At 42.4% G+C, this 16,944-nt stretch overlaps 1 protein-coding gene across 2 annotated transcripts in view; it reads left to right on the top strand.

Annotated features, from left to right (window-relative positions):
• The first annotated feature begins 1,149 nt into the window (after positions 1-1,149).
• The window catches only part of HTR2A (5-hydroxytryptamine receptor 2A), a 31,023-nt gene continuing 15,228 nt past the window's right edge, over positions 1,150-16,944 (top strand). The window contains exons 1-4 of one of the 2 annotated variants that reach the window (XM_050710540.1): positions 1,199-1,507; positions 1,848-2,594; positions 2,946-3,742; positions 7,989-8,189. In XM_050710540.1, the coding sequence (XP_050566497.1) occupies positions 3,328-3,742; positions 7,989-8,189 (616 nt within the window). In that variant the 5' untranslated portion in view covers positions 1,199-1,507; positions 1,848-2,594; positions 2,946-3,327. Of the gene's footprint in view, positions 1,508-1,847; positions 3,743-7,988; positions 8,190-16,944 lie in introns of both variants that reach the window. The other variant, XM_035553298.2, reaches the window with a different exon arrangement.

Genomic DNA, 16,944 nt, shown 5'->3' with positions numbered 1-16,944 from the left:
CTGCTCGGTAGCACATCCAACATCCTTTACTAGGGACATGGTAGGATCATGAGTTTGTTTTTGACATACTGAGCTATATAAAAGCATTTTCTGATTCATCCATGCTTCACATGCAAGGAAGGGCATTTCATCTGACTATGCCTCAGTTTTACATCTGACAAATGGGATGGAAGAGCATTCAGAAGGTACCCAGATGGTATGGTGATGTGTCTGTCTACAGCCAAAGGAGACAATGCAGTACCTACCTGAAGAGCTTATGACTGTGTCTGCACAGGTCTTAGGCATAGCAACGTTCAGCTTTTTCACACTTACTTTTTATATTCCTGATGTCCAGAGTTAAGCCACATTCCTGAATAAGACTTCGGATCCAAGGAAGGAAGAAGTGTCTGAGTGAGTCACCCCACCATAGCAAAGAGGTAAATGAAGCTACTTGATGTGGATGGAACAGGAAGGTGACAAAGTTCTGCCTCTTTCTACACTTTAGGCATCTGCTTCAGGCCGACAGGGAGCTGCAGATGTGAATTCAGGATTCACAAACCTTTTACACACAGCCTATTTCTTAGAGTATTCATGCAAGAAAGTGGAAGACCAGGTCCTAAATCTCCATCCCAATCTTGGAGAGGGAGAAAGGTGCACAGATCTGCCTGGGCTTTGCTGGCATAACCAGCCTCTGACCCACAATTTAGGTATTGACCTGGCAGAAAGTATTTCCCACCCATGGCTGTTACTTTAAAGGCTCGTTTGAGCTTGGAGGGAGCCATCTAAAGAAATAACAGGACTCCTCATCTCCTTACAAAAGGATTATACCTAGCACCAGCCTGGGGGTCTTGCAACCATTTTTGAAGTAGTGATGTTCAACAATAATGGAGCACAATATCTGCAGCATGTCTGCACTCTCACATTGAGGGCATCTTCTCGGGGACAGCTGCCAAACCCTCTCGAGCAGAGATGCTGAATTTACTTGGTGAACATGGTAACTCAATTCAGTTATCATGCTGAAGGAGAGAAGTAAAGGGCCTCTCCAGGCTCTCAGATGGCACTGCCAGGGCTGAAACATTTCTTGCTAAACTCAGCATTATCAGCCTTCTTTACCAGCTTTGTTGCCTAGCAGTCAGTCTCTTGGGCTCAGCTGTGGGACTGGGAAACTTCAGTTCTGGGATGATTCATTTCTGATTCCCGTGTAGGAGCTGCCTCCTGGCTGCTCTGTCCTGCTATGATAGCTGTCGGAAGGGGCATAGCTGGTAGCTAAACCACCCCCAGAGCAATTTCAGTATGGAAGGCTTTACTGCAAAAGTGCCTCATAGATAGGGAAGGACTTTGGTGTGTGCTCTGAGACTTCCTTTAATAAAGTTCTGACCCCTGAAAAGATCAGCACATGCCAGTTGAGCTGCGACAAGTCTCCATATGCTTGCAGCCTCCTGGGACCCTCAGTGGGGTTAGGGATGCTGCACGTAGAGCCGGGCTACGGGAGAACACGCTGAACCCCTCAGCTCAATTTTGGGCAACGGTAAGTCTCAGTGAATTTGGGGGAAGCTTTTGTGTTGTGTGGAAAATTTAAGAGCTGTCTACTTCTTTGTTCATGTTCTGGCAGCAGAGGAAGCTGAGGGGGGGGGCTGTTTTGTCTCCCTCTCTGCTGTTTACCATTTTGCCTTACTGAACTGCTTCATTTGGGACACTTCCTTGGGACAGGCTTCTGGGGTTAACTGTAGCATCCACCTCCTGACAAATGGGAGTGACATCAGGGTGACTTCAAATTTTTATAAATATCTGCTGCCAGTTTGATTAATGTGCCAGCACAGACTTGGAGTTAAAACTGCAGGGATTGATCATTATTTCTTCCTTTTAAGGATGGCATGATTTCCTCTCTACATGGAAAAAGCTTCACACTTATATTTTTTCACTAGTAACTACCACTGCGAGCCTTAGATTTCGTCTCTTTTAAGCCTGCATCCTGTAAAACACTGTAATTGCATGCAGCTGTGTTTGCAACCCTCCGCAAATGGGAAGTGTGCGCTGAAAAAGACCCAAGCCTAGGACCTCCACAACATGCAAAGAAAACGCTGCTGGTTTACCAGAAAAAGACCCTGTTTGGTCTGCCCTCCCCTGCCGTTGCTACCTTGCAGTTTATGACATCCGGATAGTGGGAGGTCTGACAAACCGAACAAGGCAGTGAGCAAGAAATTCCGTTCCTGTGGAAATCAGTAATTCCTCCGTGCAGGCTGCTTTTGCTCATGTGTGTGTGCGTGTGCTTTCTTTTGTGTCACTTTGTGAAGGGCTCTGATATTATTATTATTTTAAATATAGCTTGCCCTGGGGCGGGGGAAATGCACAAGGAAAGAGCCAGCAAGCAGCCTATCTCTCAGAAGAAAAGAGCAAGCCTTGCAGCACGGGAACTAGCTTCACTGAAGTGTGCAGTTTCGAAGTAAAAAAACCACCACCAACAAAAAAAACCCAACACCCTATTCCAAATACCACCATTTCGGAGGACGCTGAAGAAAAAGGACCCCAAACTGGCTAAATACAGTGAAGGATACAGTCAAACAGGGTACAAAGCAAACCTAAACGCAGTTTGAGCGTGGGCTCTGAAGTGCAATGTAAGTCTTCCTTAATTTCTTTTTTTTTTTTAAATCATAGTATCTAGTTGTTTAATTTTCGTTATGAAGCCAGGCTGGGCCAAAAGGCACAATTAGCTACAAAAACCAACACGGAGCAGAATGTGAGATCTCTGATATGAGCCTGAACATGATACTGAAATACAACAGAAGTCAGAGACTATCAGCCATACTATGGAAGACGTACTATAAATAAGAGCATATCTAATTATTTCAGGAGAAAGATGCTGGATGGAATCTTTAATCAACTTTCTTAATAGGGAAGCAAGAGCTCTGCTGTTTTGTATGGCAAGCTATTTTAATACTGCTGTGTTTAAAATTGTGTGATTACAGTTACCAACAGCAATAAGATGTAGCTCCAGAGGGGAGTCCTAGTGGTTGCAAAAGTTTTTTTCTCTTTTATTTCTACAAAATTTTTGCTCTCTCAAGCCTCAAGTCCACAGTCTCTAGCCTCCAGTCTGGCTTTGCTGTTCAGCTGGATTTTCAATGTGTGCCAACACTGGACTTCCTATGGAACAGAAAACAAAACATTTCAGCATTCGGAGTAATTCTGGTATGTTTTTCTACATCATGCTACTGGCAAAAATGCAGTCGACAAAAGATTGTGCTCCATCAACTTTGGACATGGACATCTGAGGAATATAAAGCCTGATGGTGACAAAGGGTGATAATTTCCTATTTTTCACTATTTATCTCACCGGTTTTGGACTTAGCAATGGATATTCTTTGTGATGAGGAGAGCTCTGTGAACCCAACCGCAAACTCCTTAATACAAATAAATCATGAGAGAAGACTCTACAGAAACGTTTACGGACCTGGAGAGATTAATATAACACATCTCTTTAACTTGACTGCGGACTCCGAAAACCTAACTAATCTTTCATGTGAAAGTAACATGAGTCCACCATGCTACTCTTCCCTGTTTCAGCTTTCACAGAAAAACTGGCCAGCTTTGCTGACAGTGATAGTGATTGTTTTAACCATTGCTGGAAATATTCTTGTCATCATGGCTGTGTCACTGGAGAAAAAGCTGCAGAATGCCACTAACTATTTTCTAATGTCACTTGCAATAGCTGATATGCTGCTGGGTTTTCTTGTCATGCCTGTGTCAATGTTAACCATACTGTACGGTGAGTATTAGCTGTGTAATCTGCTGCATGTATAGAGAAGCTTTAAACATTGCATGCACAAGTTGTTGTTGTTCTTATTTCAGTCTCTTAGCACAAAGAAACTGCAATTACTCCATGCAAGATGAAATATGTGTAAATGGTTAAAGGCTGTAAGAATAGGTGAAATACCTTTTCCCACTTTATCTAGTTATAGACATTTTAAACTCAGCCCAGATCATTAATTTACTACTCATTTGCTGATGGAATTGTCTCAAAATGTGTATGAAGATGCTTTGTTCTCCTTATTCTTTCATTTTTCCCCATGGCTTATAATTTCCAGTTTTTCTGATGAGTATTTATGGTCCTGCCAGTTACTTTGCTCTGAAAATATGCACAAAAGCACTAATGACTAGCTTTAGATTAAAGGTTGGTAACCCCTTTATTTTTTTTTAATGAAGTAATTCAAACTCTAATAATTCTCTTAACACCAACATCCTGCTCAGACCTCCACTTGCTGGCAAAGGCTGCAATAAATATTGTGGGAGTTAAAAAAAAATGGATGGGAGTTAATTCTGCCTATTTTTTAGTAACATTTACAGAAGCAAAGCTAAATATCGGCTATGATTTCTTAAGAGAAGTTATTTAAGAATTAAGTGGATTATGACTCACAGTTCATACCCATGTAGGTGACTAATAGCAGACTTTTCTTCTCGTTTTCACCAAAATTATTTGCAGCACAGCTCACGTAGGAAAAAGCAGCAGCCTGTGTGTTCGGTACAAATACTGCCAGGCTGTTATCACCCCTAAACTTTGAGAAATGCATTTTCCAGTGCCACAACTGAGTGGCTGCAGCTGAAGGAGAAGCCAGACAATGTCAGGAGGAAAGTGAGGTTGTTTGCAAAGATTTCTCTAGCTGCACGATTTCGGGAGTGTAGCTCTGAGCGTGAGCCTGTAACTTATGAGAGGTTTCATCCAGAAAAACGATTTCAGCGTTTCTACACAGATTGCACCCCAAAACGGTGTTAGGCATCGGTGAGGGTGCAGCGTTGTGATTTATCGCATTAACGGCACAATTACCTCCGTGGTGGGGGAGACGGCGTAAAGCTGGGCAGAAACCGTCCGGTGCCTGAGCTGAGCAAAAACCCTGCCTGCTTCCCTGAGACAAGCAACAGGGACTCCTGCTGGCCGGGCTCTGCTGCCGAGGAAGGAGGGGAGCGAAACCCGAATGGCTGGAGGGGGGATTTGGAGGGGGAACCGCCGTATTCTCGGGCACAAAGCTCCGCCACCCCCTGGAGGCAGCACAGGGGGAGCGCCCCGGCAGCATCAGCCCAGTGTCATCGCATGGTGACAAGCGATAGGATGCGAGGAAATGGCCTTAAGTTTTGCATGGGGAGGTCCAGACGGCACGTCGGGAAGAATTTCTTCATGGAGAGGGGGGTCAGGAATCAGAAGGGGCTGCCCAGGGAAATGGTGGGGTCCCCATCCCCAGAGGTATTTGAGAGACATGTGGACGTAGTGCCTAGGGAAATGGTTTAGTGATGGGACTCAGTAGGTCAGGTTGGTGGTTGGGCTTGATGGTCTTGAAGGTCCTTTCCAACCTAGATGACTCTATGCCACCCATGCTGATAATCCCGAGTCTGAACAGGGGACCTTTGCAACAAGCATCATGCGATGAGCGTGCTCCACCACTTATCCCTTGGCCCCTAGAAGGTGAATTGTGAATTTTTTGCTTCAAAGAGAAATGATTACCTTCTCTAGAGCCTTTCCACTAGTATGGGCCATTCCCATTGGGGTGTCCTGCCCACACTGCCCATATGCCCTCTCCCTCTCAGCCTCTCAACCTGAAAACGTACAGATGCAAAAACATCACTTGCCTGTCATTTGGATGAGACTCCCTCATGTGAGCTCCTGCACCTCATGAGCTCTCATGGACCACACAAGTCCTTGGACCTTTTCCTCCCTACCCAAACTTCAAATTGCAGCCATATTTTTGTTGTTGTTGTGTTTTTGTTGTTGTTTGTTCTTGTTTTCCCCTGGATATATGGAGGGTTGCATTAGACAGTGACCAGAGCACAGCACAAGGCAGAGGTGCCCCATCCCACATGCCACTTACCATGTTCTTGGGCCAGCCTGGAGGATGTTATATCTACACCCTTCCTGACTTCTATTTCACCCACAGCTGGCTCCTCTCATCTACCTTCCCATTTCATGGTCCCATAGTCTCCAAAGTGGTTTATCTGAGGGGTGCTGTTTTCCTTTCCCCATCCAGGTAGAGCAAGGACAAGAGGTCTAGAAGGCTATGACAAATGTGTTCCCACAGAGAACAGATGCATGGTGTCAAGTGCAGAAGTAGTTTATGCCTTTTCCCTCTGTAAACTGGCCTGGCCTGGCAGACAGAGGCTGCTAGGAAGATATAACCCTGAAAGCCAGCCTTCACTTAAGACTAGATTAAGACTATACAGCCTTCACAGAGACTAGATTCCCCTTTTAAAAACCAAGAAAAATATAAGACATATCCATAAATACCGTACAGCTTGTCAGGGTCAGTCATGTTACAGAAGTCCAAGAGCATCAGGAAATAGGTCTCCTCAGTGCTTACGGAGACTACATTTAATTAGGGACAGACCTAACTCCTTTGCCTTTGTTCCTACTGTTGCAATTTTGGCTGTACTGTACCTCCAAATGAGCCAGGCACTCCCTGAAACACTAACATATTCTCACAACACCAGCTTTGGCATTGCCCCATGCAGAACTGTTATGGACAGCTTGAGTAATATGCTCAAAATTAAATCACCACAAGATATGGGCAAGGTTAACTGCAAAACTTGCCCCAAGAAGAGTTATTAGTGGTTTCCTGCAGGATTAGAGGGACCTTTGAATGAGAGTCCTGCAGGGCTCTGCTTAGCTTGAGTCAGCTCGATACTGCTCTTAAAAATTTGGAAAGATTATGAGCTTGCATGGTTTTCCAAAAGTCCCAAGCTGGGAGAGGTTACAAGCACTGAGAGGGACAGATCAGAATCATCAACAATGATCTGGACCCCTGAAGAGAAAGTCTAAAATGAATAAATGAAATTCACTGAGGATAAATGCAAAGATATCTGCTTAGGAAAAAGATACCAGACCAACTACTGTTGGGGAAATTAGTCCAGACTTCAGGAATATTGAATGAGATCTGGCTGTCAAAATGAATCATAAGCTAAGCGTGCATCACTAGCATGATGTTTTTTATACAAAAGGCCCTCATCATTCCAGGTTGCATAAGTAAGGACATTCCCTGCAAGACCCGTGAAGCAATCTTGCATTTCACTTAGCAGTCGGGAGGCCTTTGCAACACCACAGAGTCCAGTGTTGGTCACTGCAATATAACCAAGATAAATTAAATAGATTCCAGGGCAGAGAAACAAGAAGTACAAAAGTTCTGAAAACATCATCTGCAAGCAGAAGATAAAGGAATTGGCTTTGCTTAGTCTGGAGGAGAGAGAGAAAAGGCTAGACAAGACACGATAGCCATCTTCCAATAGCTTTCAGAAAGGACAGTAATCAATTATTCTTCATTGCCATTGGAAAGAACAAGCAAAAAGAAAGGCTTAATTTGCAGCAGAGAAGATGTAGGCTGGATATTGGTAAACAATAATGCATTTACTTGGGATTGCTCTCTCTGGGGGAGCCTATCATGTTCATTGATGATATAGGGAATGCCCTTATTAAATATGTGGAAGATATGTGTAAAGATAGGTGATACAAATATCACTGATATGCAACTAAACGCATATACTTCTCTAGCTGTTAGTAAATCTGAAGTTTCAGTTTCAGAATTTAGGCATTGCAGATCAGCAGGTGTTAATAATACATTAAGCACACCAAAGAAAAACCTTAAAAGGAAATTCAGAAATTCCACATTTACAGTGACAAAATTCCTTCCCTTTCCACAGATTTGCTGCCAGAAATGGTTGATTACAACATCAAGCATTATTCACGTAGAATTAAAAAAAATAAAATACATACCCAGCATATAGCCTGGAAAAAAAAAAAAAAAAAAAAAAGCAGAGCTATCCCCAAAAGTTACAGATTTAAAAGGTTACAAGTAAATGGAAAAAAAAAAAAAAAAAAAAAGGTTTCTTAAAACAGAAATTGTCAGGCAGCTTCTACTGAAGGCATCACTCACTACCAGCTCTTCTTAGAAGTATATATGCAGTAAGACAAATGCATCACAACAAAAGCACAAATATGTCACATTCATAGCTGATGTCAACTTTCTCTTTTACAGGCTACATGTGGCCTCTACCTACGAAGCTCTGTGCCATTTGGATCTACTTGGATGTGCTTTTCTCCACTGCCTCCATCATGCACCTCTGTGCCATCTCACTGGACCGCTATATTGCTATTCGAAACCCCATCCACCACAGCCGGTTTAACTCAAGAACGAAAGCTTTTGCAAAAATAATCGCTGTTTGGACCATATCAGTTGGTAAGTGAGGAAATATCTCAGCATGGAATTGCAGATTTCGAGCTTTTGAGAGGATTTGACATATATATTGCAGTCTAAAACTGTATTCTCTGCCTGAAATATTTTGCTTGCCACAGTCAAAGAAGTGCTATAATGTAGTAATTAAGCAATAGACAATCAACAGTGATAACAGGAAAAGGAGGAGAAGCTGAGCAGCACTGTCACAGAAAGGATACACATCAGCAATAGGTCTATTGAGATCAGGTTTGCTTTACGGATGTGTTTATTTCCCATATTGATTATCCATCACTACCTTAACATCTGAAAAGAAAAATACAATCTTGACTTAAAAGAAGGTTTCCCCATTTTACGTAAATCAATTGTTCCCAGCTTCTCATTAGGGTAATTTGCTCAGAGTTGTTTCATACAGGCAGATCTTTTCTGGCTTTCTTGGTTCACAGGGTGGGATATTTACGCCATCCCGATTAGGAGGCATTACTGCTCTGCATACCCCATAAACCAGAGATGTTTCCCACAGGAAAGTCCAGAGTTGCAGCCTTAAATATGTGCCCTGAATGACTCACCAGATGAATCTCTCTTTGCACTGCTATAACCCAGAGGCTTGAAACCAAATGTGGCAGTGTCACTTGCTCCTTTACATGGTAGCAGTGCCCTTGGTCCGGAGCTGCTTCAAGGCATGGGAGATAGAAAGGGTTTGGTGTCTGATACCATCACGGTATCAGGGCATTTTGTCTGCAAGTTGAACAGAGGTTCTCAAGCAGGCTGAAAGCACAACTCACTTTCGGCTCATCCATTTCTGTAGAGCTCCCTGAGCACTGGCAGCTTGCTTATTCAGAAGCAGGAAAAATTCACTCCCTTGCCCTGGAATAGAGGAATGTTGCCAGCAATCAAAGGTAATTAGCCACTTCCCTGACTAATATAAATTAGTGTAAGTGGTTACTGTAATCCATTACCAGGGAAGGAGATAATGCCTTACACTGCCACCTGCCTGCCACTCTGAATTGTCTCCTGGCCTCCCTTCAGCCCTGCCTGAGAAAAAACACTCCAGGATACTTATGGCTTAAAATAGCTGCATCTTCTGCAGCACAGCAAGGGATAGCAAGAGCCCTCTCTCAACAAGAGGGCAGTTCTGCATCCTCCAAGGTACTGCAGACCTGGCAAGGTCCAACAGCATCACACGTGGCTCTGGATGTGGTGCGTCCAGCTGATCAGATGTAGGTGTCCGGCACAAACCAGGTGGGCTCCACCTTAAAATTAATTAGCCCTCTGTTAACTATACAGAAAGCCTAGAGAAACTCACTCAGATGTAGACATCTTCATTTAGATAAGACGAATCATACCTTCTATCTCTACAGCCTCCTTTTTTACCAATCCAGTAGAAAACACATTAATTTCTCTGTTCACTTTCTTCCAATCTTGGACACTGCTAAACATAAACATTCTTTCTATAACATAAAAAAGTGTTCATTAAGTTTATCTGTACTGTGTTTGTATTTGTGTGCACTGCCTGTTCTTAGTGTGCGTGAAACTACTGTGCTTTTTAAACACTAATAAATTCACAGAAGGATCAGAGTGAGCAAACCAGTGCTCCACGTACCTCAGCATCTTTTTGCAGACAGTGACTCGCTGTCAGAGTGTCTGAACTAGGTCACTATTAAAACGAATTCAGAATAATCTATAATTTAGGACCTATTGTCTAGAATATGGTTCATGTACTCTAGTAGGTGGGTTTAGTTGCTTGATATATTGATATTTAATTTCAAAAGTTAGGAACATTCTTTGCAGCAATAGCTGATAATAACTTACCACTTTAAAACACCTTTTCCGCTCTCTAGAGGATTTTCCTCTAACAGTGATCAGCTAAAACACAGATTTTATTTGTTATCACTGTGGCAAGTGACAGCAACACAGTCCCTATTTATATAAATCTGAAAATTGCAACTCCTGGCTTTAATGGAAAGCACACAAGTGTGGCATGAATGAGGAGGATGGAGTCAGCCTTACTGTGGCGGGATAAGGACACGCGTAAGGCAACGGGGGATGTTAGAAAGATAGTTGGACTGACAGGGAAAACCCCATCTCATTCACATATCATCAACATAGCATGTGGGTTAAATAGATGCAAATGAACTCAAAAAAGAACATTGAGGTGTGCAGGTGTGCAAACACACAGCAAGTTACAAAGGAGCTCCTGAGCGGCCCACTGGCTATCTGTACTGAGATTGCACCATGGCATGTTGCTAAATAAAGTCAAGAAAAATGCTGGTGTTATGAGCAAACTTGCTAGATGCCAGGTCTCCCGTGCAACTTACTGTCAGTCGGTCATTGACCCTGTCCCAGTCCACCCTAGTCCGACTCAGAATAGATGGGAAATGGTTTCTGAAGAATGAGGTGCTTTACACGTCATTTGCTAATAGGAAATGGTTTCTGAACAAAGAGGTGCTCTAGGTATCATTTACCAATCTGCAGGCTCTCAGTGCTACTTAGAGTGGCAGTGCTGTAAATTACTTAACTCTTTGCACCTTCACATGGGTACAGCTAGCACAGGCAGAGCCAGTGCCAGGCACAGCACGTTCTCCCCAGCACAGTGTAGCTGCAATTTCAGTGACAACTTCACAAAGGTGGGAGCTTCTCAAGGTTTTGCCCTCCAGCCTCAGTTCAGATACCCTTTGGCTGCCCCTTGCTCCTGCAGTTTGCAGCCTAGCTGGTGCCCTGGGAACCTCTCTGAATCTCATCTAGTGCTTCTGAGTCCTCTTTGAGACACAGGTGGCCAGACTGTAATATTCAAGGCATGGACAAACCATGAATTCATCTTGTTTCGTAATGTTTTCTGCCTTGTTCTCAGTTCCCAACTTAGTAAGTCCTACCATGCTGTTAGTCTTCAGGACCAGTCAATTGGTGGTCTTCCGTCAGCTTCAATGATGTGGGAAGTATTTAAAAAATAAATAGCATAAAAAAAATGACAGGTTATGTGATTTACTTGACTTCTGCAATCTTGATTTTCTTTGTTAAAAAAATAAATATTGTACTAACTTTTGTTTTTGCATTTGGTGGAAGAAGAGCATTTAGCCAGCAGCCTTTCTTTCACTAGACCATGTAATGCCACAGGCAATTGGCTTAAAATGGATTATAATTACTGTAACAGATTCTAATAGTGTCTTTAATTCTTAAATCATCCAGTACCCAGAGTGGCTAGGTAATTAGATTATTTGTAGCTGTTGAAGGCAAAAGCCCATTAGACCCTGAAAATTATTCCATTTGTTTTAAAGCACAGAGGTCGTTAGTGAGAACAGGTGTAAAAAGCCCAAGCATTTTCCCTTCCTTGAAAAAATTAGACTGAAATGCATTCAATAGTGTTTAGATGGGATCTATAGATTTGCGAAGAGAGCCTATGCTGAAAAATACAGGTAACACACCTCTGAGTGCTAAGTGGGCCTAGGAAACGTACTGCTCTGCAGGAGGCCAAAAATCAGCGTTCTCTCCTTTAAAAATCCTTGAAAGGGCCACATAAAAAAGTCATGAATGTTAAGCCCTTATATATATCATCCCTCGGTCCTTCTTTCCCTCTGTTCCTCTGTTAATGGTGAAGTTTGATGAAGCTCAAATCCTCTTAGTCTGAGTTTTCTCTTTGCTTATCATTTCTCACTCAGCCTACATATCTGCTCACTGCCTTCAGGCAGTCTCTGCTCTCCCCAGTCACTAACAACTTGGATTTATTCAGTACTTTTCATGCAGGAAAAAAAAGTACAAACTGGAGCTGGACGAAGCTGGTGAAATATTCCCCATAACATAACTCTCCATAATTCTGCCATTGCTTTCGAGGTTTCAAAACCACAAAAATCGTGTTGCATATGAAGCAACATTCTCCAAAGTGCAGGGTACAAAAAGTTACCTCCAGGTGTATAAAAGAAGCCCAGGGCATCTCAGCCCTCTGATATTTTGGCAGTGTGCAGCTTTAAGCTGGCACAGAGGCTTTACACTTCTTTCTCAGGCAGCCTGCAATTTCTCTGCATGACTTCTAGCTGTCCTGCAGAGCACGAAGGGCCAGGAAAGCAGCTGGGATTTGCAGAGCATAGCTACCAGCACGTCAGAATTGTGGTTTGTCGACAGCTTTGGACTCCTTCAGCTCACTGAGCACTTAGGACAAGGACAACCTTTGCTTGAAAGTCCCTTCACTGTTTTCAGAAGACACAGATAGCCAAGGGGCTGCAGGCTGGGAATCCTTCTTCTGGCTCCACCACATCCTCCACTTCTTCCTAATGGCTTTCTTATAATTTACCAGTTCATTCACGTCTAATTTAGGGATGGTTTAGAATAGGAAAAGGCTACTTGATATTACATGGAATATACTTGTCTAAATTACAAATAATTACCACAGCTTTAAAATCCACTAACAAAGATTCAGAGGTGAGCACTGAAATTTGGAAGTCCCGGAGCTAACCTTAAAATATCTGCTACACTACAGTCTTTATCTTGTAGTCATTTGCTTTCTTTCCATTTATTCTTTTGAAAACTTATCTTTGCATTCTTAGCAGTATTTACCATCATTTTCTTTGTTAACATTTCTATTTCTTTAATATATTTGTGAAATCATCTGAGAGGGTGAACACACTGTTCGCACTTTTCAGTTGGAGGATCTCAATGGAAAGCGTTGTAGTTTTTAGGTTGGGACAATCCCATGGCATCTTTTCCATATGTGGATGCAGGTGCCACAAAAAAAAAAAAAAAAAAAAAGAAAAGCCATAAAGATATTGTCAAAAACAGTGACACAACACATGGAGAAAATTGCATTAATGACACCAGAGGGTGATTGTACAAAATTTTGTAAGCACAGCATTAGGGCTTCATCATCATTTCATAAATATACCACCTTCATTGTATTACCTTACAGACATACAATATATGAAGCTCAGTAGTCAGCAACAGTTATGCCATTAGGGAGTTTGTTGCCATCCTAATGATCAACCATGACAACTAATAAATAAATGAACATTTCATGTGCAAGTTGTCCGAAAGAAGCTAATACCAAGTGCTGTTATGCACATTTCCGAGTTGACTAGCACATGCATTTTGGTTATGAGACATTACTTAAGATGGTTCTGAAAAAGACACGTAAATATCATATTTACTTTCCTTATTGATTTAAATTATTGCCGTCTTTACTGTGTAACAGAATCCTTTGCTTGATTTGGTCCTCCCAGAAAAGTGAACACATCTCACCCATCAAAGCAACAGTTTACCAGTTATCTCCCTCTCATGAGTTAAAAAACCTTGCATTTTGAGCTTCTGTATCTTTTTTCACTATCTGACAAGGAGATGTTACTAACCCTATATTTTACCTTTTTGAAAAGAAGAAAAAAAAAAGCTCAAATCAATGGGAATAAGAATAGAATAGAATAGAATAGAATAGAATAGAATAGAATAGAATAGAATAGTGCAATTGGAAAGGAGCTTCAAAGATCATCTAATTTAGCTGCCTGAGCACTTCAGGGCTAAGCAAAAGCTAAAGTATGTTATTGATGCATTGTCCAAATGCCTCTTGAACACTGATGGGCACGGGGCACCAGCCACCTCTCCAAGAAACCTGTCCCAGTGTCTGACTGCCCCCACAGTAAAGAAATGTTTCCTAATGTCCAGTCTGAGTCTCCCCTGGCACAGCTCTGTGCTGTTCCCTCGTCTTGCCATGGGTTCCTGGGGCAGAGACCGGTGCCTCCCCCTGCACTTCCCCTCCTCAGTACATTGCAGGCTGAGCAATGCTCCCCAGCTGCTGTGCCTGTGTCCAGCACTACCCCATGCCAGCTGCAGCAACCAGCATTTTCCTCGTTGAACTTCATGCCATTGAACCTGATTGAGCTGCTGTCTATATTCTCCAAATTTGGAAACACAGAGATAAAGAAACATCATAAAGATCCATAGGGCCAAATTTCTGAAGTAGGGACAAGAGTGACCTGGCAGATTTTTGAATGGGAGAGAATATATTCTACCAGTACATATGTATTGTCAAATAGAGATGTAATATATGTAATTATTATTACATACATATTTACCATTTTCTTTGTGTAGTTACCTGATTGTCAGGACAAGACGAAGGCTTTCTTTTCCCATAAAATTGTCATATGCACTCGTTTTATATGCTTCTCCTTTGCAAGAAACATTCTGCTTCATAGGCAAAAAAAAAAAAAAAAAAAAAAAAAAAGGAACGAGGAGTGGTCACACCATTAACGTGTGTCTTTTCTTTCTGCTTGGTTTTATTTTTAAGGGCAAGCTTTTATGCAGCCAAGCTGTATTTTTATTAGCATAGCTGTGTGGAAGGAACTTGGTTGATCAAGGTACTGATGACAGAATTTGTTCTTTGTCCTTTTCTTTATTTCTTTAACTTGTCTTTGCTTAGAAGACCATAAGGACTGTGTTCTTCTCATTGAAGCTACTGGCAAAAGAAGCATTAAGTTCAATTGGACCAGGCTGGTCCTATTATCAATTCCCTTTGAATGAATAAGCCCTATAATCAGCCAGTCTCTCTTTTGTAGGACATTTCAGAGTAATTGGAATGTTTTAAGAAAAAAAGGGCAGTAACAGTACAGTGCCTATTATAAGTTATTCCTCCTTCTTTGAAAGGCTATGTTTTTGGCCAGTTGTGTACCCAGCACAATGTGCAATACATGCAACAGTCCAAGATGTACTTCCCCACTGGAGAGGGAAGTCTTGGTCCCACCCCCTGGCCAACGTTTCTCCAGAAAGTGCTGTGTGAGGTGTTGCAAAATGTAGAAAGTTCATGTACACAGACCTCTCTGGTAGATCTGGTAGATCTAGTGGATCTCTACAACACCATAATGCCAAAAGGGGTTTCTCTATTGACCAAGAAATTAGTTGAGCATTTCTAATCAGAGGAACAGGGACTTCTGCACAGCAGAAGCCGCATGCAGTATAAATGAACGGGAAAGAAGTGCACAAGAAGTCATGTTGGGATTTATAAACTCTGTCATTTGTACACTGTAATTGCATTTAATCACCTTATAGATTAAAAATAGTGTTGTTAAAGTAGCACTGTGTTGCGTAAATAAAAAATGTCATGAAAAAGAAATTTGAAGTCCTTTTAAAATTGCACAGAGCAAACTCACAGCTTCGTTTATGTGTTTTAAAGAATTAGAATTCGTTAAAGCCAGATTTTGCATTTTATAATGTTAGGAAAGATAAATGTATCACAGGATTCCGCTTTAAAATGAAACCCATACATTTGCCCCAATTAGCATGAACATTGCAAACTACGGCACACTTGGGCTGCAATTAACTTCCCTCATGCATTTCCCTGTCCATGTCGTTGGCACCATTCCTAAGCAGAAGCCCAGCTAATAAAAGTCACGGGTTTTGTCAGAGCTGAGACAACATATTGCTAATTACCTGCAACAAAATTTAGAAGTACCTGTCAGCTGATTTTTCCTCTGTCCTCCAGAGTCACCAGTGGAAAACAGCCTGCAAAGCTCCTATGACTTTCTGAAAGCAGGTGGAGACACCACAATAAAGGCTCTCTTTTCTGGCTGATCACAGGTGGAGCCGTGCACGTCACGGTATTCAGTCCTGTATTTCTCTTGCAAGGAAATTTCACCCACTGGGAAGACTTCTTTCCTTTGGACAGAACGCAACCCTCATTACAATTTTGTATTTGACCCGAGCTTTGAAATGTCAAATGGACAGTTATTGCTAGGACCACAAAATCACAGAACCACAGCACGACTGATGCTGTCAGGGAGCTCTGGAGGTCCCTGGCTCCAAGCCCCGCTCCAGCAGGGCCCCCCAGCGCAGGGTGCCCAGGACCCTGTCCAGGCGCCTTGTGCTGCTCTCCCAGGAGGAGACCCCACAGCCTCAGGTTGAGCTGAACCATGAGACCGCTGAGAAAAATACTGTGTGTTTTTAGGTCTCGGGTGTACAGAGTGAGCAGCATAACTTTATGCGTAAAACTGTGTGCCCCAAAGTTTGGGGTTGAGCGCTCCCAAGGTAAAACAAGCCCTGGTTTTCATAATACTGCACGACATGAGGAGGTCCCTCCAGCAAGCAGAGTATCTATTTTTAGTTGAAAAGGTATTTCATGTATTCATTTTTTTACATTGTCAAGGTGACAATGATTTGTGTTGTTTAGCAGAAAGATAAGCCTAGCAATTTTTGCATATCACCTACACTGCAGCCTGTAGATGGAAAATATGGGCAGATACCATCTATTGCTTTTCCTTCTGCTCTTTAACTCTAACAATCTTCCAGATGTGAAAAGGGCACTGCCTGATGTGACAAAAGAGCAATTCAGTCTCTGTGAAGGGCATTATCCACCAGGTGAGCAGCAAAGCATAGAGCAGAGTATCCCGAATCAAGTTCAGACCAGTACATGTTGATAAATTGCTTTACGTCCTGCATTTTTTTTTTTTTTTGCAAATTATACATCATGGTGGGACATCTACCCCAATAACCATCCACTAGTGCTACTTCCTTTAATATCTAATAAGAAGCTGACCATTTGCTTGATGAGCAGCCTCTGCAAGCAACCACAAAAGGAGGCATGGAGAGACAAGACAAAGATCTGGGTAAAAGTGGGATCTAGACACAAAAATTCAGCCAGAACTGGGGTCATGAGGTGCAGATCATGGCCCTAAGGAGGCAGCAGGCAGCAAAAATGATGTGTCTCAGCCTGAGCCTCAACTTTCTGGACCAGAAAGTCCAGAAGAGTTACAGGGATGGTTGTCTGTCTCAGGGCAAAAATGTTGCTAAA

This window comes from Cygnus atratus, chromosome 1, assembly GCF_013377495.2.
Source record: "Cygnus atratus isolate AKBS03 ecotype Queensland, Australia chromosome 1, CAtr_DNAZoo_HiC_assembly, whole genome shotgun sequence".
Taxonomy (NCBI): domain Eukaryota; kingdom Metazoa; phylum Chordata; class Aves; order Anseriformes; family Anatidae; genus Cygnus; species Cygnus atratus.
The sequence above is the reverse complement of the archived record's forward strand: the minus strand, read 5'-3'. Positions and strand labels throughout refer to the sequence as shown.